The 24,354-nt window shown below is 37.0% G+C and overlaps 4 protein-coding genes and 1 long non-coding RNA gene across 9 annotated transcripts in view; 1 reads left to right on the top strand and 4 right to left on the bottom strand.

Annotated features, from left to right (window-relative positions):
- The window catches only part of LOC105055998 (uncharacterized), a 41,877-nt gene extending 39,852 nt beyond the window's left edge, over positions 1 to 2,025 (bottom strand). The window contains 2 exon segments of the mRNA XM_073248094.1: positions 641 to 997; positions 1,266 to 2,025. Coding sequence (XP_073104195.1) covers positions 641 to 997; positions 1,266 to 1,589 — 681 coding nt within the window. The 5' untranslated portion in view covers positions 1,590 to 2,025.
- Positions 2,026 to 6,749: 4,724 nt separating this feature from the next.
- On the bottom strand, positions 6,750 to 8,773 carry LOC140853254 (uncharacterized). The gene is made up of 2 exons (XR_012136280.1): positions 8,636 to 8,773; positions 6,750 to 7,063 (listed from the first exon to the last, which is right to left on the bottom strand). It is a non-coding gene; the product is annotated as an uncharacterized lncRNA (long non-coding RNA).
- LOC105056000 (uncharacterized) lies at positions 6,968 to 11,354 on the top strand. Of its 4 annotated transcripts, none has more exons than XM_073247590.1 (6): positions 6,968 to 7,118; positions 8,002 to 8,099; positions 8,616 to 8,870; positions 9,089 to 9,407; positions 9,520 to 9,601; positions 10,881 to 11,354. In XM_073247590.1, the coding sequence occupies exons 1-6, from the start codon at positions 7,102 to 7,104 to the stop codon at positions 11,070 to 11,072; spliced, it is 963 nt and encodes a 320-aa protein (XP_073103691.1). In that variant the 5' UTR covers positions 6,968 to 7,101; the 3' UTR covers positions 11,073 to 11,354. The 4 variants fall into 4 exon arrangements, with proteins under 4 accessions (XP_073103691.1, XP_019709858.2, XP_073103693.1 ...); XM_019854299.3 differs by having other exon boundaries at positions 9,083 to 9,407; XM_073247592.1 differs by having other exon boundaries at positions 7,099 to 7,118; positions 8,558 to 8,870; positions 9,083 to 9,407.
- Position 11,355: 1 nt separating this feature from the next.
- On the bottom strand, positions 11,356 to 14,441 carry LOC105055999 (EID1-like F-box protein 2). Its single transcript, XM_010938058.4, has 3 exons — positions 14,132 to 14,441; positions 12,397 to 13,171; positions 11,356 to 11,684 (listed from the first exon to the last, which is right to left on the bottom strand). The coding sequence occupies exon 2, from the start codon at positions 13,163 to 13,165 to the stop codon at positions 12,416 to 12,418; it is 750 nt and encodes a 249-aa protein (XP_010936360.1). The 5' UTR covers positions 13,166 to 13,171; positions 14,132 to 14,441; the 3' UTR covers positions 11,356 to 11,684; positions 12,397 to 12,415.
- A 2,989-nt stretch (positions 14,442 to 17,430) lies between these two features.
- Positions 17,431 to 22,936, bottom strand: LOC105056001 (uncharacterized). Of its 2 annotated transcripts, XM_073247535.1 has the most exons (4): positions 22,629 to 22,936; positions 21,415 to 21,481; positions 20,707 to 20,770; positions 17,431 to 19,718 (listed from the first exon to the last, which is right to left on the bottom strand). In XM_073247535.1, the coding sequence occupies exon 4, from the start codon at positions 19,668 to 19,670 to the stop codon at positions 17,835 to 17,837; it is 1,836 nt and encodes a 611-aa protein (XP_073103636.1). In that variant the 5' UTR covers positions 19,671 to 19,718; positions 20,707 to 20,770; positions 21,415 to 21,481; positions 22,629 to 22,936; the 3' UTR covers positions 17,431 to 17,834. The 2 variants fall into 2 exon arrangements, with proteins under 2 accessions (XP_073103636.1, XP_010936363.2); XM_010938061.3 differs by lacking the exon at positions 21,415 to 21,481.
- Between the last annotated feature and the right edge of the window lie 1,418 nt (positions 22,937 to 24,354).

Raw genomic sequence — 24,354 nt, 5'->3', positions numbered from 1 at the left:
TAGTTTTGGAGAGACCAAGTCATCTGTCTAGAAATTGTTTAATTTGTATTTTGGAACTGAAATTTCTCATGTAGCAATGATTTCATCGATTGCTTATACATGGAGGATTTAGTAGCTGTAATTGTCTTTTCGTTTATATAGTGCTAAGAAATTTGATATTTTGCCATTAACCATAAAGCTGAAATATTTTTTGGAGTATTACTTATTTTGGTTGTTGAGTTCATAATATTTGATTATCTGTGTCGCATTCTGGACCATTTGTGTTTTTTTAGTCTGGTATCATGACAAAATTTCCTTAACTATAGAATTTATTCCTGAGAAATAGCATTCTCTTTAGATTCCAGTCACATGCTTTTGGAGTAAAGTCAGAAGCAGGTTGTTATTAGAAAGCTAGAAAGATAGGGTTCCTACGATGAACAGTGAGATCAAGGACATATGCAGGAAAGCAAGGACATCACACAGATATCCTAAAGAAAAAAATATCGACAAGAGTCATATATGGTAAGAATAGAATTTAGCCCAAGATTCTTCGCAAGACAAACATTTCAAACAACACAGGCTAAGAGATATAAACTAGCTTAATACATACGGTAATATACAGATGGTAGAAAGCAGACCCCAATATGACACAGGATCTCACCTGGATAGTCTTTCCTAGACCCATTTCATCTGCAATAAGGCAACGCCCGCCTCTTCGGAGGCCGAACTTCACACCATCAAGTTGAAATGGGTGCAGTGCATCTAGTAACTTTTTAGGCAGTCTTCCAAGTAACTCATCAACTTGTTCATCAGAATAATGCCCCTCCACAGAAGGCACCCAATGATTCCCAACACACTGTGAAAATTTTTGGACAACTATTCGTGTGGTATAAGGAATATCTTGCAAGTCAACCCCCTGTAACTTCTTTAGGCATCTCAACACCATGCCATAATCCTCGAGCTTAAACACAGAAGTCCTCCGACCACCCTGACTTACCATCGGGCAAAATGGTACGACCTAATCATATGAACCGAAATGAAAAGAACCATGAACACCATGAAATGACGGACATTTTTCATTTATAGAGAGAGAACCAATGACCTGAATTCATTTACAAAAGAAAATCCTGGCAATGCCAGAAATCTTTCTTAAAAGAATCCACGCAAAACAAAATCAAGAAAAAGGACGCATTAACAACTCTAATTTTCAGGAATGGAATAGGGAAATTTAAACTTCAAGAACTTCAAAAAGAATATGATAGGATAGATAGGGCCATAGGGCCAACCGATGAGAGGGAAGCCTCGATGATCTGAAGGCACTGTAGCTCTCCAGGGAACGGAGAACCCTGAAGAGGCTCCGGGGTGACGGAGAATTCGTCGGGGGAGCAAATCTCAAGGACGACGCAGAAACGGGAGAGCGACGGTGGAGGTGGAGGCGGCGGCGGCAGCTCCGGCTTCTTCTCCGGTTCCGGCGACAGGCGTTGAATTTTGCGGCACTTGAAGAGCTTCCACGCCCCGACGTCCGGCATCTCCGTCGCGTGCTTCCGCTTCTCGAGAGCCACGAGCCGGTTGGCCTCCGCCCTTCGCCTCTGCTCCTCGGTGATCTCCATCGATTCACCGAAGGGAGAGGGTTCCAAGGATCAAAAGGAATCCAGGGACCGGTTTTCTTTTGGGGGGGTGGTTTGGGGATTATGGTTTTGGGAGATGGAGGAGTTAGGGTTTTAGATGGGCGAAGAAAGCATGGCGGAGCGACGCAAGGTCTCGATTTCGGAATGGGGATGGAGGGCAAAGAGAGAGAAAAGAGCAGGGCGGGAAAGAAGCCGGCAAATGATTTGACGATCTCGTCGTGATCTAGGTATCGGATGAAATTTTAGCCGTCGGATCAATCGTCCCCTGACCACGTGTACGATTACCAGTCGCTTACCGTGTTGATTGGGTGCCTCGAGTTGCAGTGTTGAGTCGCCTTCCGGTGCACCTCGTGGAATGTTTGATGAATGGCTACCATTTGATAAAAATAAAGTTTATATTATAGGTTATGTATTTTTTGTTTCTTTTGGATAATTTGCATAAGAATCTTGTTAGAATATTTCTTTTCATGGTTGGACAATAAAACAAGAAACTAAGTAGAGAAAAATCAAAAAAATTAAAAATTTTTTAAAAAAAAATATTATATTTTTCTCTATAAGGTATATTCGAGAAAACAAAAACTAGTGGATTAAGATGACGTTAAAATTATTTTTTTTGTAATTTTGTAAATTAAATTAAAAAGAGTAGATTCTTTTTTTTAAAATTTTTATTTTTAACTAAAATAAAAATATAGAAAAACATATTTTGCTTAAAGAAGAATACAAATAAAAAGGAACATAAGATGCATCAATTGACACCATTCTACGAAGGATGTATAGATTCAAAATTGTTTAAATATTTATATTTTATAAACAAGATATAGATAAAATTTATCATTTAAGACTAGGCCTTAGATGCATATAATAGATGACCGGTATCCCATATAATTGTTTATCCTACACAGCTTAGGGGCGTCAAAATTTTAAGTTCTGTGTTTTGTTGCCATGAGAGCAAAAGAAAATAAAGTTTGCTAGCGATGGATCAACTTTTCTATTGTTTGATGATAAAAAGATGATCTATAAGAAAAAATTTAAGATTAATATATATAGATACTGATTTCTGTTCTAAAATTTTTCTTCTTCGAAAAATAGCAATTTTGAGAAAAAAAATAAAATATAGACAGATGGCTTAATATAGCTTAATCATATTCTAACCATTTTCTCAACAACTTTTCTTGCAATTTTTTTGCTTTAAACAAATATGAAAAGATATTCAATTTTCTTTTCTTCTTTTCTTTTTTTTTCTTAATTTCTTGCTGATTATCTCAGAGTGCACCGGTGGGTATTCATTATAACACAATTTTTAAACTGCCTGTTAGTAAACCCCAAGACACAAACCTTTCTTTTTCGTGAGCTGCCTGTTTGCCAATGTGATGAAGAAAAAAGAGAAGACCCAGCTACCAATCCCCATGTTGCTTCAGTTTATTATTTACATTTATGCAATGGTGCCAAAGTTTCCTTCTTTAGCTGCTTGCCCTCCAAAGTTTCTTTCTTTAGGTGCTAGTCCTCCACAAAGAAGGAAAAAAAAAGCATCAACCATCAAGCCACTGCTTCAATTTCTTTAGATTTCTTCCTTGGTCACACCAGTTCACTTCAGTTTCTTCCTATGCTAGAATCAGATGCCCATTGTGATCCATGACTTCTCAAGATCTCTACCTCATGTGTCACGCCCTCGATCCGAGATTGTGAATCGAGGGTCATGGCAACCGCCGCATACTCATAGAAAACTCTTCCCATGAGCATGCAAGACATCTTATCATACTATCCTAAAACAACAGCGGAATAATTAGTCAACAATTTAAATCTAAAATATAACGACCTAAATTTTTTTTCTTTAATGTCTCAATAAAAACAATGATTCATAGTCCTTATATCAAATTCAATAAGACTTTCAACCGAAAATAAAAGTATAAAGATTCTGCTTCTGATCACTCTTCCATTCATATCTTGTATCACCTTAATTCCTCAACATCCGTAAAAATAGTAAAATAGGAGTTAATGAGCTAGACAGCCCAGTAAGCAATGATCACTTCTCAACAGATTTCATCAGACATTTAAGTAAATAATCATTTATAGAAAATAAGCATATAAAGTTCATCAATTCGAAATCAATTTCAATTATGCAATATAATTCATGCCAAATTCATTTTTTTTTCGAAAATTCAAGTTTCTTTCCAGATTTCAATTTCTTTTGTTCTTCAATTCTTTTCGTCAACCATGAGCTATGACCACATTTTTCCTGTGACAGGGTCATAATACCGCGTATCTGCTTTGCGGTAGGCTGCAAATCATCTGGCAGCCATATCCTTTGGAACCGCTGGTCTCACTGGCGGTTTGTCGCTGGTCTCTCTGGCGACATGTCGCTGGTCTCGCTGGCGACATAAACCCTCAGGACAATCAATTGCCAACGTATATGCCCCTATTGGCAGGGCCCTTTACATAGTTAGGTTGTCAATTCATCATGTTTCTTATATCATAATTCTTCATAAATCATATTTCATATTCTAATTTCGATAATAAAACATATAATCACGTAGTATCGAAATCAATCAATGTAATGCATCATGAAATCAATATGTTTAATCATGCTTCATCATAACATTTCAAATAAGATATTTTCATAACAAAATACCATTCATCCAATTCATGCATCGTTTCACAAATCATGTCAGAAAAATACATTATAATTTATCGATAAATCTAGGAAAAGTGAAACATTACTTACCTCGAACGCATTCCAATAAATCCACATAATTCTATAATTTTTCTTCCAAAAATTCTGTTCGTAAATTATATCGCGATATCCCATGATCAAACATCCATAATCCTATACAGAATCAATTTCAATAATTAGAAAGAATACGAATACCATATTTCAACGGTTTAGATTAGGTCCGATCATCTAATTTCATCTAATCAAAATCTAATTAGGACCTAAACGATCCAAAGTTTGACTATCAGATCAAATCAGATTCGAAGTGATAGGACTGAGGTTTCTTCATCGATTTCATAAAATCAAGTAGAGAGAGAAAATCAGAGGAGAGAGAATTCATGAGGTACAATTTGAATTGATCAGATGACACAATCCAACATTATGATTGGTCCAATATCTCGATTGGTGAAATCAACATGATCAAATTAAATCATGGCTAGATCGAAATCATGGATAATCAAATCTAAAGATTCATGGTCTGATTAAGGTGGATGCCAGTACGCTGTCTGACAATCATGGATCAGGGTTCTTCATTAGAATCAGATCAAAACTATTGAAAGAAATTTCTTCATTGACTAACCTTTTTAGAGAAAGAATCAATCAAGAGAGAGAATATTTTAGAAAGAGAAAATTTTAGAGAGCGAAAATTTTAGAGAGAGAAAATTTATCTTGAATTCTTCAGACAATATGATTCGACAGATCCGATCGATCAGATCAAATCATGCTCAGATTATCATGTGGATAATTCAATAAAATCATGAGAAATAAAATCTTAAAATATCTGATCTGATCAAAGTAGATGTCGGTGTACCGTCCGATGATCATAAATCAAAAATCAATCACTAGGATTATTTAAATTCATCATCATTCTTCTCAAAATTCTAGAAATCTTAGGAGAGAGAAATAATCTAGAGGAAAGATTCTAGAGAGAGAAAGTTCAATTCTAGAGAGAGAAAATACTAGTTCAGGCTGAAGAGAGAGAGGAAAGAGAGAGAAACTCTCTTTCTCATATTTTATTATTTATATCATTATTTATTAATTAATTTAATAATTTTTCATTTCTTTTCATTTCTCTCTTTTTTTTTTCTTTTTCTTCACAGAAAAGAGAGGAGAGAAAATCCTATTTATTATTATTATATTATTATTATTTTATTTTTCTTCTTATTTTTTCTTTTTTTTTTCCTTTTTCTTTTCTTTTTTCTTTTCTTTTCCTCCTCCTTTTTCTTTTTCTTTTCCTCCTCCTTCTTCTTCTTCTTTTCTTCTTTCCCGTGGGTTTCTTTTGGGCCAAAACAGGGGACCGTGAGGTCCCCTCGTTGGCTGGTCGGCCGGTGGCGCAGCCGGCGTGGGGCGGCCGTCGGCAGGAGGAGAGACGATCCGACGGCAAGAAGAGGCCAAACCAGTGATCGACGGTGACCACCGGCGTCGGAATCAAAGGGAAACGGTCAAAAAATGAAGGTTACTTCCGCAACAAAATCCGGCGACTCTGGTCGTCGGTGAGCATGCACATCGGCACGGAAAGGAATGGAGAGAAGAGAGGAAGGGGAAGAGACTTACCTCCGTCGCCGGCGAAGCTTTTCCGGCGAGAAATTGGACGGCACAGTGACGGGTCTCCATGAGAAATTTCCGACGATTGCCGCCGTTTTGCCCCGGGATTTCTCGATGAGAGGAGAGAGGAGGGTTCTCTTCCTTAAATAGAGCCGGAAAGAACTCGTCTCCGACTCCGATTGGGAGCCGGCGAGAGGAGGAAGAAGACTCCCTTTGAGAGTCTTCTTCCCTATTTTCCTTTTTTTTTTTTTTTTTTTTGAGCTTTGTTACATGGGCTGGGATTGTCACTCGGGTTGGGCCATCACATCATGGCATCATTGATGACAGTCATCCATCAACTGCTCCTCTTTAAAAGAAGAACGGGCATCATGCACACCCAGATCTTGTTTGTGTATGCTCATGGTAGCAATTGCGAGTAGAAGAAAAACCTGAGAGTGCCTTGGGAAATTTTTGGCATATGCTCATGGTAGTCAGAGCTAAGAAATTTGTTCAGATAAAGCTGGCTTAATTTTAGCATTGGATCCATCAATCCATAGAGCAACCTGAGAGTGCCTTGAAAAACTCATCATCTTGCTCACTCCTCCCCCTAAAAAGGAAGTGAAAGCAGAAGAAGTGAAACCAGTCAAATCAAGCACCTCCATTTTCCACAAGCCACATTTGGTTAATTTTGATATTTTCTCAGTATTTTTTTCATTTGTTTCCTATCAATCATAATCCTGCAAAGGAGAAGAAAAGCCCCTTTTCAGATAAAATTCTTTCACCAAACAATGAAACGCCTGCTATTTGTTTTTATATTCCACAGACAAAATACTTTATCTCTTCTTGAGGCAGGTTTGTTGCAAGAGAGCACAAAAATGAGCAAGTAGAATTGAGCACAAAGCAAAATATGAGAAAAGGTAAAAGGAGCATCTTTCTTCAGTCTTTAAGGCTATCTTTTCAGCCAAGGCAAAAGACAACAGCATAAAGAAGCAGCTCAAACCTATGCACAATGGAAAAGAGGGATCCCTTCCTTCATCCACCAGCTTTACAAATACAGATCAGCACTTGCATGGCAAGAATACCTCGCCTTGCTTGTTCTCCTTAGTTGTTCCCTGCTCATAACCTGTTAAAAAATATGGTACACCTATCCTGACCTTGTTTCCAAGCATGGACTCCAATAAAGCCCCCATGGATTCTCTTCCTCCTCAAACCCATCAAACTCCTGAGGGCTCCAAACAAAAACAGAGTTAGATCACCAGAATGGACAAAACATCAAGGTATTTTCCAGCAACCGAGAAATAAAGCAAGTATAATTTATTTCTAGATATTCTATTTTCCCACTTTATCGCATGAATCTTTTCTTTGTAATATTGAAGGTTGAAAGAAAATGATTGGTGAACTAGAATTGGTATAAATGGCCCCACATAGTTGGGAGAAGGCTTGATGGTTATGGTTATGGTTATAGTTACTGGTTTTGTCCACTGCTATATATTACCTTTCAATCCACCAAAAGTACCTATGTTTTCAAAACCTAGTATAATAAACTTATAAATACATACAAATACCATTAGAGGTACAATACTGGTTTTATATAATACATATATTTCTAGGTCATTTTTTCACCCACTTTTTTGGAGGGTCAGACTGTCTCTGTGACCTCAAACATCAAAAGGCACAATATTTATCCTGAATTGTGAAATTGATTTCCCTTCTTATTATTGCATGAATCTTTTCTTCACAATAATAAAGGTTGAGAGAAATGCTTGCTGAGCTGGAATTGGTAAAAAATGGCCCCAAATGGTTGGGACTAATGGTTATGGATATAATTATAGTTAATATTTTTGTCCTTTGCTATATATCAGCATTCAATCTACAAAAAGTACCTAAATTTTTAAAACCTAGATCAATATACTTATCTTAATATCATTAGAGGTACCATACTCGTTTTATTTCTCTCCCATGATATTCATATGTAGTGTCATATGTAGCATCTTAAAATATGTCAGACATCTTATAGAAGTCCTCCAAAAAATGGCAACACAAGTTGCTACTTCGCTTATGCAACAAATCAATCTGCATGTCCTTTTTCTTTCACTTTCTATTCCCATGGCCTTCTTTTTATTAATTGACCTCCTGATTCAGACTTTAATTCCTTGTTAGGGTACGATTTTCTGGTTTAGGACAGGAAACTGAGGACGATCGCCGCAATACAAGAGAAGGCAGGCTACCTCTGCAGCAGAAAGTTTCCTTCAAGGAAGGTATTATCTGATTGTTCCTTTCAACTATCTCATTCAAATAAGCAATTGCAAAAAGCTTATACCTATGGTAATATAAGCTAAATTTTATTATTTTCAAAAATAAGAAAAGATAACCAATATGATTGGTCATCCAAACCAGCTACAAATATCTTTCTAACAGCAACTAATCTTTTCTTCAGGATGACCATCCCCATCTATTGATAACCCATGTAACCATCTTTTAGTCATTTTCTTAGCACTTGGTTTGCCAACCATAGTTTATATGTAAGTTTTATATATTAATTTGCTTTTCTTAACCTAATTACAAGTTCATTTTCCCATCAAGCACACAAGTAGTTCAAAACAATAAGAGAAATTGCATTATCTCTTAAATTATCCTGATTATAAAAAATGCTTGCATTTTCTTTTTTCAATGCCATGCAAGTCCTCAATTTTTAACTTCAATATATGCAACAAAGCAATTGCGGCCATGCTGTAGAAGAAGTATGCAAGGAAACAAAAATTTTATTTATGCAGAAAGAAAGAAGACACAGAACTGGTTCCAGGGGCAATCCTCTGGCCAAATGAGCCAGGTAGATGATGCACGAGATGGTGAGTTTGAGACTGCCATTGCCGCAGCTGCATACGCTATCACGCTACTGGAAGAAGAATCAGGAAGCGCTTTTATCAAGACCACAAGCAAAAGAGAAGAAAGCTTGAATAAGCCAACTGATAGCAGCAAAACTTCCAGATGGTTCAGTGGTACTGAGGAAAAAGATGGGAAATCCCCAGGTACATTTTATTTTGTCTTTCCACCTTTCAACATTCACTGAAAAAAGGTTTGAGTCAATGTGGTCATCAGTCAGTTACCAACTCAACTACATTAGTGGTTAATATGGTTGCATGTAACATCAACTTTCTCACAATAAATGCAATGCAAAGCATAAAAAGCAATTTAAGTTTTAGCTCTAAAATGAATGTTTAACAAGTAAAAACCCACCCAGTTTCAGGGGGCAGTTCCATGAGAAAGTCAGAAACGTTAGACCTGAAAGATTCTGCTGCTAATCACAAAGTGGCAGGAAAAGAAATGCAGACCACTCCTACGATCAAGAAAACACCTACTTCCCCCGACAAGTATCTAAATGACAGAGGTAGCAAGAGATTTGGACAGCGACAAGATCAAGGAGGGCAACAAGAACCATCCATGATAAAACCTAGAGCTTCAGTTTCTGGAACAGGAAATGGGGGTTGGAAGAGGGCAAAATCCAATACAGCGGAAACAAAAGCAGATGCCTGGGAGAAAGCAAAGATGGCTAGGATAAAAATGCGGTAACCATGATGTGTTTTTAATGATTATCCAACACAATATGAAATGCTGTAGTGTCATTGCATCTTGCTCCAGGCTCCAGCAAATGAATTGCTGCAATATGCCTTTTCTCAGGTTTGACAAGGCGAATGCCACCATCCTGGAGTGGGAGACTGAGAAGAAGGCGAAAGCCAGACATCGATTGGAGCGAAAAGAGGTTTAACTGGACTGACCTAGAACATATGATGCAACAATTATACACCCTTGTTTCCCCTTCATAGATATGGCCACAGCCAACCCAATTATATATTTATTTGGACCATAATGGTCCTGAGTCCTGACACCTTGGTGCACCACAAGCTTAGGTAAGTGTTCATAACAGTAGAAGAAATGTCAGCTGCCTTTGATTAGTGAACCATGGACCAACATAAGCAGTTGTGTAACAAGTCAACCACAACACAAGAATCCCAAAACACTTCAATGGAGACAAGAAAATAATATCCGAAGTATACAACCGACAAAGCTCCAGCTTTTCCATAGCTTGTTCTCACTATAAGGGTGGACAGAGTCCAAATTGAGGAATTATCTTTGGTGGTTTAATTCCCATAGGTCAATGCACTGAAAAAATTACATCTGCTAAACACTATTTGCTGACTCCTATGCTAAAGCAGACAACATGCCATTAGCATATAAATTTTACATGAACTATCACTGCCTTTGACCTGCAAGTCCAGGGAATCATTTTATAAATCCAAATGACGACTGGATCTTCTTCTCCAGTGCTCTTCAAGCAATATATCGTTGCTTAAGCATCTTCTCATACAATATATATATATATATATATATATATATATATATATATATATATATATATATATATATATATATATATATATATATATATATATCTTGCCAAATTTAACGAAAGCTCCAATCTGCTTTTCCACCAAAGTTTTGTTCTATTATAAACCCCTCTTGCTTGGTTAGAGTATGCCAACTTCTCTAGAAGTCCACCGACAAATTTTGGAGGATGATTTTCCTTTTCACCTAAGTATGTTCTTCAATTCTTCCTTGTTCATGCTAAGATTCACAGAAACACTTCAAAGAAGACTTTGCCCCACCTAAAAGCATACTTTCACACTACAGGTAAGTCATTTTCTATGCATTCTAGGGAAAGCTAAGAATCTTACAGAAGAAGTTCCCTAAGAAATGAAAAAATCCTTGCCCAAAATATAAGTGAAAACCAAGAGAATGTTCTTTATCTCAAGCTCCAGATACCTTTCAGTTGCAGACATTTCCCTAGAAGGTCATCCTGCACTTCTTCCAGTAAATTCCATGCCATCACAATCAAGTTTAGGGCCACATATCCTGTGGGTCAGACCATTGAAAATGGCAATTTTTGATCGCTTTGAAGGACACTGGCAACATAGCACATGTATGATGTCTTAGCTGACAAGGTTAATGCAAAAACTAACTACTTTTTGCTGAAATTGCAGAGGGAATCGGAATGGAGGCGAGCAAGAGCAGTACAAGAATATCGTAATGAGCTGTCAAGGATTGAAAAAATTGTTGGTACAGCAAAAGCCCTCGAAGAAGAAAGAAAAAGAAATGATGAATATAAGACAATGGAGAAGGCCAGGAAGATACGATTGACAGGGAAAGTCCCCCATGCATGCCCCTGCTTATGATAAATCACTTAAATGGTAGAAGCAGTGTTGTCACATGATATCTTATTTGTATTATTTGGAGGCAATTTGCTTGCCAATACTCTGCTGATCCGAGCATAAAGAATAGAGCTTAGCAAAGCTATGAAAGAATCATATATTGAGTTGAAATTTGGAAGTCATGTACATCACATACAAATACCCCTTGAGATTAACAAATGAAACAGAAAGCAGAAACAAAAGATAGTGGTGAAAAATGAAGAATGCACATGCTTCTAGACAGAACAAAATAAATTAACCTCAATGATGACAAAACGCCAGGAAACTACATACGCCAAGCATATTTTTACAAATGGATACATCAAAAATAGTATGATAATTCAATTACAGTGATATTGGGCTATGACTATCACCTAAATTCTTTCATTTACGCAATAAATAGAATGAGAGACGAAAGAACAGCTTTCTCAGTGCTTGCAGAGCCAGAAGATAAACTCCTATGTGATCTGCATGCACTGTTACATATGATAGCGAGCGAAGATCCCTGCATCACCCTTCTACCAAATCTTTCTTGAACAGTAGCCAAGATGATCCACAATGTAATGCAGGAATAAAGATTCTTCAACACTTGAAAACCTGCTCAACAAAGAAAATAACATGTCAAAGGAAATGTAGAAGAAAAAGAGATCAGAATGTTCTCCAAAACATTAAAGCTGAAGATTAGTTTACAAAACTATCATACAAAGTCAAAATTTATAGGACACCATAATTCAGATTTTCTTCACAGATTTCTTGTTGCATAGTTACATTTTTTGAGAATATTTTGCATACACCTAATTCAGTTTCATCATATCGTATAACATATTTAGATTACTCAATGCATGGAATTTCAAACATATAGACAGGTAACCTTCATTTGATGATGGTAAATCGACATGCACTCATTACTTCCAATAATGTTGGCAAACTGCAACCATTATTATAATAAGAACAAAGAAAATTGTTTTGAAGAGATTAGCCCAATAAAGCATGGTATCATCGCAATTTGTTTAAATTTAAATAACAGCAGAAAGAAATGAAATCAAGATTCACAAATGTTCCTTATTAAAAACAATCTTTTTGTTTTTATTTTTTATTTTAATTATTATTTTTTTGAGTTAGTAACATGCTCAAATAGATACCTGGACAAGTAGGTCTACATGGAATCAGATGCATATTAGGGAGGCTACAGTAACTATATTTTATCTCACATATTTTACAATGCATCAAATGAGGAGCTTGAGCGGACTACTCATGTCCCCAAAATTCAAATGGTGATAAGGAAACAAAGAGTGATCAGGAGGATCACCTGCATCAAATTCCAAGCATCACTCCAACTCTGACACCTCCTCCGAGTCTGAGAGTGGTAAGAGAGTGCATATTCCCAGCATATGGCCATTGAGGCATACATAATACTCTATGGAATCATCATAAGCATCTAACCTGCTGGCAGCACTCCTTGGTATCATGTTTGCTTGCAGCATGCTCCACAACTTTGCTTTACAGTACGGACACACCTCTGTGGGATGAAACTTTGCCTGCCTGTCAATCAGCATCTTCCTAACTCTTGAAACAGAAAATGACTTGAAGACACCACGAAAAAAGCCCACATCACCCTCTTCTCCCTGATCAAGATGCTCACAAGGGTCTGATACATACAACACATCTGTTCTGCATTGTGGAATAAGAAAACTTTTCCCTGAAGTCCTAGAAAACCGACTCCTGTAAACAAAGTGACCCAGAATATGGACGGTATTAAACAGACCCCCTTTGCTGCAACCTGAACAATAGATAAGAAGCTTCCCAAGTGCTTTCCAGTTTCCATCAACACTGTGGCTTCCACTGGATTGCAAATCTAGCATCATCTTCGGAGCCCTTGTTCGGCAAAACTCCTTCCACAAAACCCGCTTGGCGATCTCATCAAACCATTTGCAAACACATGACATTACAGCAATCAATCTGGGGTTCCAATTTAGGTGTTGAAACACAAGAAAAATTGCATCCTCACTCAGATGACCTTTCATACATATACAAGTTGATGAGTGTGTGCAGCGATACTGCTTTACTACCAACATCATTCCACCCTGTTATAATAAGAAAGAGCAAAAAAAAAAAAAAAAGGTTGCAATCTATTAATCAATTGAACACATTTACAAAAGGGAAGGGGGGGGGGGGGGGGGCGGCAGGGCGCGGGGGAATTAGTTTATTGATGACTCTTGGTTTGGCCCACAGTAATCCAATAGTGGTTCAGATCGAAAATGCATCATAGGCTTCCCAAGAAGACCAGGCATCGGCAGGAACCAAGATTCACTGCATAAGTAAGAGCATACAGGTAGAACACTAAAGAATCCATTCATCAAATGTTGCATTCATACATGCTGTCTGGATCAAGATAGAAACACATCAAATATTAAATCTAATTTATCTTTATGCTTCCGGTTCAACGGACTAAGCACATAAGTATGATTTGCATGCTGCTACAGAATGTTTCATCAAGCAATCATTTTTTCAGTGAAATCTCATCCATAAAAGAGAAACATATATTTGTCACACCATACATTAATCTCAGATCATTAATCAATTCCATCATCCTACATATTCAGTATTAAATTTTATAAGAAAAATAGTACGTTCCCAACTCCAAAGTCTTCCATCCCCACCAACGAGAAGGAGAAGAAAATCTCCAATCCGTTGCTTCCAGGTTCACTAAACATAATTTCACAATCTAATCCCATATCTTCGTGCACCCCCATGCTTCCAATCCATCAAAATTCCAACATTCCTCTCCGATTCCCGTTACCTAGCGCTTCCCACAATGCATGCAAGATCCCATCGCATCTCCCCCTCCCCAAGGATTCCCAACACAAATATCCCACCACCCAATCAAAAACCCTACCAAAATCATCAATCCAACACATACACCCAGAAAAAATCCTCAAAAAAAAAAAATAGCGAAAAACTTCTCAAACCTCAAACAGCACAAAAATAAGCAAAAAATGCCACATTTTTCACAGAAGAAACAAGAAACTCCATCAATCTCTCACCTTTGCTGCAGAAATTATCCTCTTTTTTTTGCCCTTTCTCGCATCCGAGAGAGAAAAGGGAAGAGAAATCTCTCCCTTCCCCTCTCTCTAGAGCTCAGCCAGAGAGAGAGAGAGAGAGCGCTAAGAACTAAGAAAGATCGGCGCTCGCATGGCGACGGGGAACGGAAGTACTAAAATGCCCCTCACCAATGAAAGAATTCCGGCAACGCCCACGCTGTCCATGAGACAAGACGCGAGAATTTGTCGCTTTCCGGGGGTATTTTCGTCTTAATGGAAATCTCGTCACCCCGGTCTCCGATACTTTCCAATTGGCCTTCCGGAGGCGTGAGAGAGCCGGCTTTTAGAGGCCGGGATATTGTTCCGTTGTGTCGGCGGTACACGGTTTCTAACGTGGACGACCACCGGAAAGGGCCTTTGGAACCATCCAACCAGCCCTCTTGCATGAACAGCAGACGGCGTTTTTGTTGCTTAAATGCAATGAACGTAGACCACATGCAAGTTTCTTTTGTCACATCATAAAATACTGACCTTCTTTCAATAATTGCCATTTCCATTTAACACTAAGATTTATCTTTTTAATGAGATATTTAATATCTCCATACTCCAAATTTAACCCTGGGTTGCATATTTCAGACCTTATTATAAAGACAGAGCCAAGCTAAGATGATATTTCTGAATGGGTGACATCTTCTGAACTCCTCTTATTATTGCTAAACATTGTTTTCTCTTATTTATTTTCTATTTCTAGTGTCTTAATACTTCTCTTATCAATAATTGACAGACAAAAGAAGGTATATTCTTAGAAGGCAGAGCATAGGGGATTGGACGAGAGTTGTCCAACTTGGAAGATATCTGTTCATCCAAAGTCTTTGCTGACGTCAAACCGCCCAAAATAATGAGGCCATATCTAAACAACTTGGCCAGTTGGGGTCTGATGTTCCAAGTTGGGAAGTGGACTGCAATTTGGCAGTCCTGACCTCAAGTGGCATAGCTTTACCATCTCATGAACTGACAAATAGATGGGTCTCAATCAAATTGCACTTAATGGTTGGTTGGAGGGAATTAGATTTTGACATAAAAATGAAAATGAGTGACTCTCATTCTACCTGTTTGTCTAAAAAAAATCTCATTTTTATTCTGATTCTAAAGAGGAATAGAGATGCTCCAATTTCAGCTCTTTTCTAATATTCAAAATAAATTCTATTCACAAATAAAATATATTGAGAAATATGGCTATTCTGATTCACATTCCATCATCTCATTCCTTCCTGATGCCAACTCCGATTCTGCTCATAAAACAAATATGCCCGAAAGTCTTTTGTTGATCGTAATGGAAGATGGTTGCTCCAATTCAAGATGTCAGGGACCAGCTCTAGAGAAGCTTCTCCAGTTGAAAGTTTTTAATGGGTCATACAAAAGGGCAAAGTTAGATATGTCGACCACAGTTTTCCTTATTCGAGTTAGATTAGTTTTCTTGTAGTGATTTAGTTTGAAGATCCGATAGGATCATAAGAGTTTTGAATTATATATCTTTCTTTTTAGAGTGATGCAGCACGCATTCCATTGATTGGAGACCTGCAAACCTCTGAGAGTGTTTTAGAAGGAAGTATCCGAATAAAATAAGAATGCAGAGGCGCAAGCATTATAAACTAATGGTGGGGGAAACAACAAGATAGACATTTAGCAACATCTGAGATCAGTATATTGATAATTCAAGACTGGTTGACACTAATTATTTGAAAAGATGCATAAAAGTTTTGTATAGTACTTAGCTACTATGTAGCACATGCATTCATGACACACACACACATATTTGTGCTTAGATATGTATATATGTAAGCATATATGAGGTCTTGGAAGTTATGATCATGGTGCCTCTAAGATGCAGATTTTCTTTGCTCAAAAGAAATCATGCAGATTTTCTTATTTTAGATGTATGTTAGGAGGATTCTATTATCATGAACAATGCCTAACAAGCTGCGAGATCAGTTGCAATATTATTCAGAAACACAGAAGAAGTTATTAAGCTAAGAAGGGCTCCCAATTTCCATTCTCATATTCAAGTTTGCCTCCTACATCATCCACTCATGAACTATGAAAAGACATCAAAGAAAATCATATGCGCTGCAAATTAACATGTAAGGCCATCCAATTTATCCTTTGTTAGCCTATTAGCTAATAGTTACTTCTTTTCAGTAAATAGAGAAAGCTAGCAGAGGGAGAAAAGCATCCTATCAGCAATAAGTCCACCATGTACTTACGGTAATGGATGAAATTTTATATAATCAAATACAATAGCATGTCATAGGACAGAGGTAGATATCATTTCAGATATCCTTTCAGAAGATAGTGGAATAACAACTTATTTTCCCGGGAACTCCTTGGAGAGAAGGCTCGAGAAATAGTTGCATGCAGGGGAGACATCTCTGGTATGCTCTTTAAGTAAGAACCTGCCATTTGTTCATATGGAGGACTAGGTCGCATGACACCAATTGGCTATGGACATAGATCAAACATTTCATACATTGACGAAATATCAATCTGGCTATTAAGGTATAATATTATATCAGAAATCTGGCTTAATATTATATTAAGGTATAATATAAATGTAGGTTTACTAGTTCTGATTTCAAAATTGACACTATCCAAACTAGCATCAGACTATGGCTCAAAATCACCAATAGCAGATTCAAGCTGATGAAACTAGTCAGTTTACCATCCTCAAAAAAGAACACGAATGAGGTTGCCCTCTCTACATTTAAATGTGTATAAATAAAGAATCACATTAGAATCAAAAGAAGAACGGAATCACTTCCATGTTACCAGGAACAGACAAGCTGGCAACAAGACAGCATGCAAACCTTGTAAAGCTTTGTAGTCCAACCGATCTTTCGGTCCAATATACTTCTCTTCGACATAGATCTCATTATACATAGAAGACATACACTTTGAGCATCCCATTTACCCCAGAATTTCAACCCTCTTAGTCACGAAGTCATGAACACAGAATGAGCTCAATTTTATCTCAAGTAAAGGTTGGCCACCTAGGATGCATAGATTCATCAAATCTAATTCACAACATGTAAATGAAAAAAATCAAAGTCATGTGATCAGTAAACCAAAGGGGAAAAAGTTTTAAGCAGAAGAAATATCAGACACATAAAACAAATCATAAAATCTATCCCTCTCTATAAGAATTGTTGATATTTGGTCACTATCATTTATAAATATACCAGAAACTACATGCATGTAATTTGCAAGATCCAACCTTCTCTGTAAGAAACTCATGGCCAACTTACTCATCGAATGAACAATACAAATACACTCATTCAAACAAATATCAATCCACCTAATGTTACTGGGCTTATTAAGTACAGTTCCAAGAAGAAACAATTAGCATGAACTAAAAAATAAAGTGAATAAGTTCGTCCCAGCAACACAAATAAAGCAACACAACAGAAAATAATGCATGCAGACTCCAAACCTTTTCAACCCAAGCTACTTTTCTCGACATACATCTCTTCATTTACAGATATACACACAAGCCTTTCCATAAATCCAACTTCATGTATACTTGTAGAGTCGGAGCATATACGATATATACTCAACACATTCTGAGTTATATTTAACAATGTACTGTATTGCAGTCTGACCATGATCATTCGTATAATCATCATGGAAAGACAGTCACTTTACCACCAACCTAGGCTGTAGATGCTGGTTTGCTATCCTGAAGGGAGATCACAGTCTCAAAAGCGCCCACCAAAGCTTTCACCTTGCTCTTCCTGGTCTCTACAAGCTTACTTGCAGTTTCTTCAATCACATTATTGAACAGACTCTGAGTCCCTTTCTTCCCCTGTTCATCTTGATGCCTCAGGACCACACCTTGAGCTTGTGGATTTGGATCATTTGAGACATCCATCCCATTCCTCCGCCTAAAACTTCTCCTCCCTACTAGACGACCATTTGGGTTCTCACCCGCCACTCCTCTTCTCCTGAATATGAGCCTTCTTGGACCATTGCTCTCAGGCTGCAGTTCAATTACTCTACCTCTCCTAAACTTCAATCTGTAAGGCGCAGGAATATTATCTTCTGGGTGAATGGTTGAAGTTCTTCGTGGTCTTCTCCTGTCTTCACCCTTTGATAATTCATCACTGCTGTTGCTTTCCGTTCCCACATCATCAAATAGTGATTCACTTGACTTACTAAATCCAGACACAGATTCAGGTTCCTCAACCTCTTCCTCGTCAAGCGAAATTGATTCTAATGTCTGGTGGCCATCAGATATTTGCTGCATCAAGTCCAAATCAGCATTCTCTTCTTTGGGCTCAATGACAAACAATGTTTTCTCCTCATTCCCATCAATGTCATGTTCAGCCTTTTCAACCTTTTCTCCACTATCATGTGCGGTATTTTCAACATTTTCTTGACCTTTTACAGGAGTAGCGAGCTTTGCATTGGTATGCTTCGTCAGTTGCAAGTTTGAGACACCATTACGAGCAGACTTGGCAGGCAAAGAAGCTGTTGATGGTCTCAATACTTTTCCTTCTCCAACTTTTGTCTTTCCCAGAACCTGAGATGTCTTGTGCTCCCGATTCCTTCGACTAGCTAAACCTGCTGAAGGAGTTAATGGGGATGCAGACTTTACCTCTGGAGTCTTCTTTGCCTTCAAAGAGATTTCAGGTTTAGCAGAGATACCAATACTCTTGGGAGGCCCCGTTGCCTTTGGCTTAATAATAACTGGTTTAGCAGCTGTCACAGGTTTCTTCACAGATATCTGCCTGAGCAATTTGGGCTTAACAGATGCCATAGCTTTCTTGGCAGATAACACGGTCTTTTCCTTCATCGTACCAGGCTTCCCGCATGCATCAACTTCATTGCCACAGGATGGATCTTTTTGCTTCAAAACTTTGGGCTTGTTCAGGAAAGTTTTTGTCTGCAGTGGAGACCTCTGTTTAATTATCTGTCTCTCCTTTCTGCCACGTGTGTCGAGGCTTTTTAACTTTATCTGTTCATTTTCTGGGGATGCAGCGAGAATTGCCCGCTTGCCGGATGCAATGTTTTTATGGCCAGGTGACAGAGTCTGCAACTCCTTGCTGACATGTTTCTCCAAGAATCCAGGTCCCTTGGTTGCTGACAAAGCCTTATTCTTGATGGCTTTTGGTTTATCAGAAAATTCAATTCTCTGCATCGGTGAGGCTTTCGGTTTACTTACAGGTCTCTTCCCTCTTTCTCCGAAATCCAAAGCTTTTGCCTCATTTTGCTCTTCACCCGTGACAACATTATTTCTTGATCTGCGAAGAAAGGAATGCCTTTCCTTCCCTTCAAAACCATGTTTCCTTCCATACTTACAAAAATCATGGCATGACTTTACAGAAGTTTGGAGATATCGAGGCAGAGGCTTTGCATCACTGTTCGAAAAAGAAGGTGAGCCTCTAGAAGATGTTTTCCCGGTCCAATTTATCCTCTCCCCTCCTTTAGGCTCAACAATCCCCAGGGTTCCTGAGATAATACCCCTCTCTCTTGCCTCCTCGTCCATTGGGAGAAGGTCAGGATCTCAATTTTCTGCAGTTAAGACTGCATGCCACTGCAAAACATTCACAATCCCGTTAGCAAAGACATGGGAGCAAATGAATGAAAGAGAAGAACTTAAAGAGCACAAGGCATAACTTTAGATAAAATTATTCAAAATTTCCAGTGATAAACTAACTATATTTAATCAGTAAATATGATTTGTAGGATATAGCAGAATATTGAATCAAAAGCTACAAAACATTGTTTTGTTTGCTAGGTTCAAAGAATTAGCATTCAGCAAAGGACCATCCACAACAGATCTTTCGTACAAGGATTTATTGGGATAGCAAGCATAGTAAATATCTCTAGAGATGGGACGTTTCATCAGAAATAAGGTTCTTTCATATTCGTCCCAATTTTCAAGAGATTGAAGCTAAGAATACTGTCTGATTAGACTCTTTCACTCAACAAGCTTTAGTTTTCACTGCTGAACCAGCAAAGGATGCCTTAGAACTGTTGACTGATGATCCTATCAAACATAACATGCAAAGCAGGTTTACTAGATATAAATAAAATAGTTGATTATATAAGAATTCTATTGAAAATAGAGGTGCAAACTGGATGATATTAATGCACTAAAGTAAGGCCATTTTCAGAAAACATTTAGCAAACTGTTTGTCTTGTAGTAATATAGGTATGTCTGTATATTTTAACCTGATCTACCACATAAGAACAAGTTAAAATAGCAATTAACTCTCCCACCCCAAAAGAGAGGAGGCGGGAAAAAAAAATTAGAGGTGCCCACTGGATGATGTTAGTCACTAAAGTAAAGTCATTTTCAGAACATAAATGGCAGATTGTTTGTTTGTGGTAATGTAGGCATGTGTGTCTATTTTAACCTGATCGACCCCATAAGAACAAGGTCACTAGCAATCAGCATCTCCCCCGCCCCACGCCCCACAACCCCAGATGGGAGGGGAAGAAAGACATCTAGCCAAACACACACACACACACAAATGAAGCCAGAAAAATGAAAGGCTAAGAGAGTCCCTTAGTAGTACCTGGTATGTTATTCTGAAACTGAGACAAGGATGACTGCTGTGAATCCTTTAATTGCTTCTCAACCTGAAACACAAGTAACAAACACAGACTTATGCACAATCCGATCAGAACTTCTTCAGAACTCTAGTAAGACATAAAAATGCAGATTTTCTTTTAATCAATTGGGTGCTAATGCCGACACCAAGATAACCTTCATTTATGAATAATGATAGACAGTAGTTTTGTTTTGTTTTGTTTTGTTTTTTGGTTTTTTTTTTGTTTTTTTTTTTGTTTTGTTTTGTTTTGTTTTTTTTTTTTTTTTTGTGCCCTTACAATTAAAGAAAGGATAGCATGCAATAGTTTATTGAAAGATATGGATAATACTTCGCAGGATCATAGCAATACAAACAATATTATAACAGCCATAGAAATTATTGGTGTAGGTAGGCTTACTTCAAAACTCCCAATATGATCATGAAAACAAAAGAAATAAGCAAAGTTGAGTCATTCATAATATGAGAGAACATAGAGTTAAAAACTAAAAAGCAACGAACTTCTGCAATCTTTCAACACCAACTTGAGAAAAAAAACAACCCTGAATCTTCAAATAACAATGAAGAAAAGGAAACCGAAGACTAACTTCTATACTAAGGCTCATCAATAACATGGACCTAATCTATTTTAAGAAAGAAAATTTGTGACCCTAAATATAGAAAAGAGAGGGCAACCTCATTTAAATTGAAAGGCAAACAGCAGCAATTTTCCCCTACCCAACATATTCATCCTATGATACAACTGAAACAAATGAGACAAATAAAACGAGGAATTAGAAGTAGGATAGTTCTGCAATCTATTTCATTGAAAGAATGAAATATGTTAAATTTCACTAAAGAATTTAAAAATGTTTAGAGTACTGAAGTTCCTCAAACCACGAATTTGTGTCATCGTCATCATTAAGATCTTCGCTCAGAAAAATTAAACAAAAAAAAATGATCTAAGGTGATCTTTATCCAATATCCAGAACAGGGAAGCAAAGAAAGAAAGAAGTATAGAAGAATCTTACTATCCTTTCCCAATCAGGAAAGCAAGAAAACTTGAAACATAAGAAAGTATCCCCATCTTTCTTAAATACCTTCAGGAGATAATGCGTTCTACTGAAGCTCATCAGTTTAAGTTCATTAAATAAAGAAATTAAGGGAACTCAAAACTAAGGAAATGGCACCATCTTTACTCATATAAATACATTATGGAAAGAATATGATATATTAAAACACCTCAGTTTCAAGATCATGCGTTATAACATTCACTCTTTCCTGCAATCATAGAAAGAATAAAATACATTGAAAAAGCCTTGAAATCAAAAATTCAATCTCTTCATCTAAACAAACTCTACAAAAATCAAACTGATGACTTTATACAGATCAAAAAGAAACCCATCAAGATCCAACCATTTTTCAATCAACTCTCTTCATCATCACCAAGAAATCCAAAACCCATACGGACTGAAAACAGATTTCATCAATCAATCAAAATATTTAGTAAAGATCACAAGAAACAAGCCAAGAACAGAGAAAATCCCATCTTAATTTTTACCAAATCAGAAAGATATGTTCGAATATTATATCAACTCAAATAAAGCAATAAAGCACAAGAAACACCAATCAAGATCGTATCCTTGCAAAATCTAATTCACCATCACAGAAAAAATAAAAATAAAAATACAAGAAAGCAACCACACCAATATCAAAAACCCAAGAAAGATCCAATCTTTTTTCTATAAAACCAATAAAGTCGTAAAAAAGACGCCACACGGATCATCACAAATATCAAACATATCGAGATCGCATCTTGAGGCAATTCCCATCACCATAAATCCCAGAAAAGACCAAAAAAGAGGCCTTTTGAGCTCAGAAAAAGTTGGAAACACGCATCAAGATCGTACCTTTCGCCGATCCCCGTCACCAGAAAGCGAAGAGGGAGGAACCCATTTGAGGACTCCCCTCCTTCCCTTCTCGGAAAGAGAAAGACCGGGGCTGGGCTCCTTCCCCTGGGAGATCGTGCAAGCAACGTCGGCGTTTTTTTAAGAGTAAAGAATGCGTGCTTGTTGGCGAGAAGGATAACCGAAGCAAGCGGAAAGTAGCAGAGAGAGGAGGAGAGAAGGCGTCGCCACCAGCCCAATATGAAACGGTCCGAAATTTCCAACACCTTCTAAGCTCTCCCCTCTCTCTCTCTCCCCCCCCGGGAGTCCAACTTCTCACTTTCTCTCTCTAGATTAATCTAAAGATATGCTAATAAAAGAAAAAATATAGAAAAGTTAAATTTGGGATGTTGTTCGTTGTGAAAATACCAATGGGAACGGTATCCAAGACATAGACCACCGCTTGAAGGCACAACATGGTGTGGGTCCCACAGAGGGATGGTAGCAATGTGAGGGTGGGCTTCGTTTGGGCGCAGATTGCTGTCTGGTTAGGCGGGGCGTTTTACTTAGTAAGGAGGGATAAGAAGGGTTTGGGCAGTCTTGTAATTGACTTTAACCACGGAAGCATGTTATGAAGGCTTGATGGTCAGGGGAAGCGAGACACAACCCCTTCTTATTAACAAAAATAATACATTTAATTTTATATAATAGTAAAATACTGAAATTTTGAAAAATAAAATAAAAATAGAGGTGTTATTGCTAAAATCACCACGGAAATGAACTTTTCTTTTCTTTTTTTAATTTGATGTGGGTGGATTCCCCCCCCAAAAAAAAAGTATGATTTTTTTTATTTTTGAAGATTCCCACTAAAAATTAATTTATTTTAAAAATATATAGAAGTTTTTAATCTTAATTTTTAAAAAATAATTAAAAGAGTAATTTTTTTAATACTTTTTGAATTTTAGTTAGAAAAATTTCTCTCTCTCCACCCCATTTAATAGGTAGGTAAGGAATATGCTAGATAGGGTACTTATCTCCTATAATTACTTGGATATTGATGTGAAAGAATGCAATCGGATATGTGCTGGCCTTGTGCACAACTATCTTTCTGAAGTAGAAGTAAAAGAGTAAGAAAAGGCCACAGCAAGACTTAAAATGCATTTGGTTAGTCATTAAAAAAATATTTTTTTATTTTTTTATTTTTAAAAAATAAAAATAAAAAATAATATTTGATAATATCATGAAAAGTAAAAAATAAAATTAAAAAAAATCAAAATAATTATTTTATATATAAAATAATTTTTTTTATTTTTTAAAATTTATTTTTAAATTTATTTTTTACTTTCGTATATTTAAAATGTCAAACAAAAAAATAAAAAATTCAAATTTTTCTCTCTCATCGAGCTCTTCACCTTTCCACCTCCTTCTTCCTCCCTTCCTGAATTTTTCTCCCTCATCGAACTTCTGTCATCTCCAAACATTATTTTTTGCTTTATAATAATGTTATTATCAAACATATTTTTTATTTTTTTATTTTTATTTAAAAATAAAAATAAAAATAAAATATTTTTTAAAAATTAAAAATTAAAAATTAGAAAGTGTAACCAAAAGCATCCTTATTGTTCTTAGGAAGAAGATTTAAAGATGCGAAAGAAATAGATGGCAAAAATGACTGGAATTCAACAAGTAGCAAATCCGATGGGGAACTTTGCACGTCGATGTTTGTAGACTTGAGTTGAGTTAATTCAAT

Source organism: Elaeis guineensis, chromosome 13, assembly GCF_000442705.2.
Source record: "Elaeis guineensis isolate ETL-2024a chromosome 13, EG11, whole genome shotgun sequence".
NCBI lineage: Eukaryota > Viridiplantae > Streptophyta > Magnoliopsida > Arecales > Arecaceae > Elaeis > Elaeis guineensis.
The sequence above is the reverse complement of the archived record's forward strand: the minus strand, read 5'-3'. Positions and strand labels throughout refer to the sequence as shown.

Excerpts from the sequence above, each read along its gene's own strand:
- LOC105056000 (XM_019854299.3), top strand. Across the intron at positions 8,100-8,615 it reads GAAAGTTTCCTTCAAGGAAG|AAAGAAAGAAGACACAGAAC; the intron begins GTATTATCTGAT and ends TTATTTATGCAG. Across the intron at positions 8,871-9,082 it reads AAAAGATGGGAAATCCCCAG|TTTCAGGGGGCAGTTCCATG; the intron begins GTACATTTTATT and ends AAACCCACCCAG.
- LOC105055999 (XM_010938058.4), bottom strand. The coding sequence starts at position 13,165 with ATGATGTTGGTAGTAAAGCAGTATCGCTGCACACACTCATCAACTTGT.
- LOC105056001 (XM_073247535.1), bottom strand. The coding sequence starts at position 19,670 with ATGGACGAGGAGGCAAGAGAGAGGGGTATTATCTCAGGAACCCTGGGG.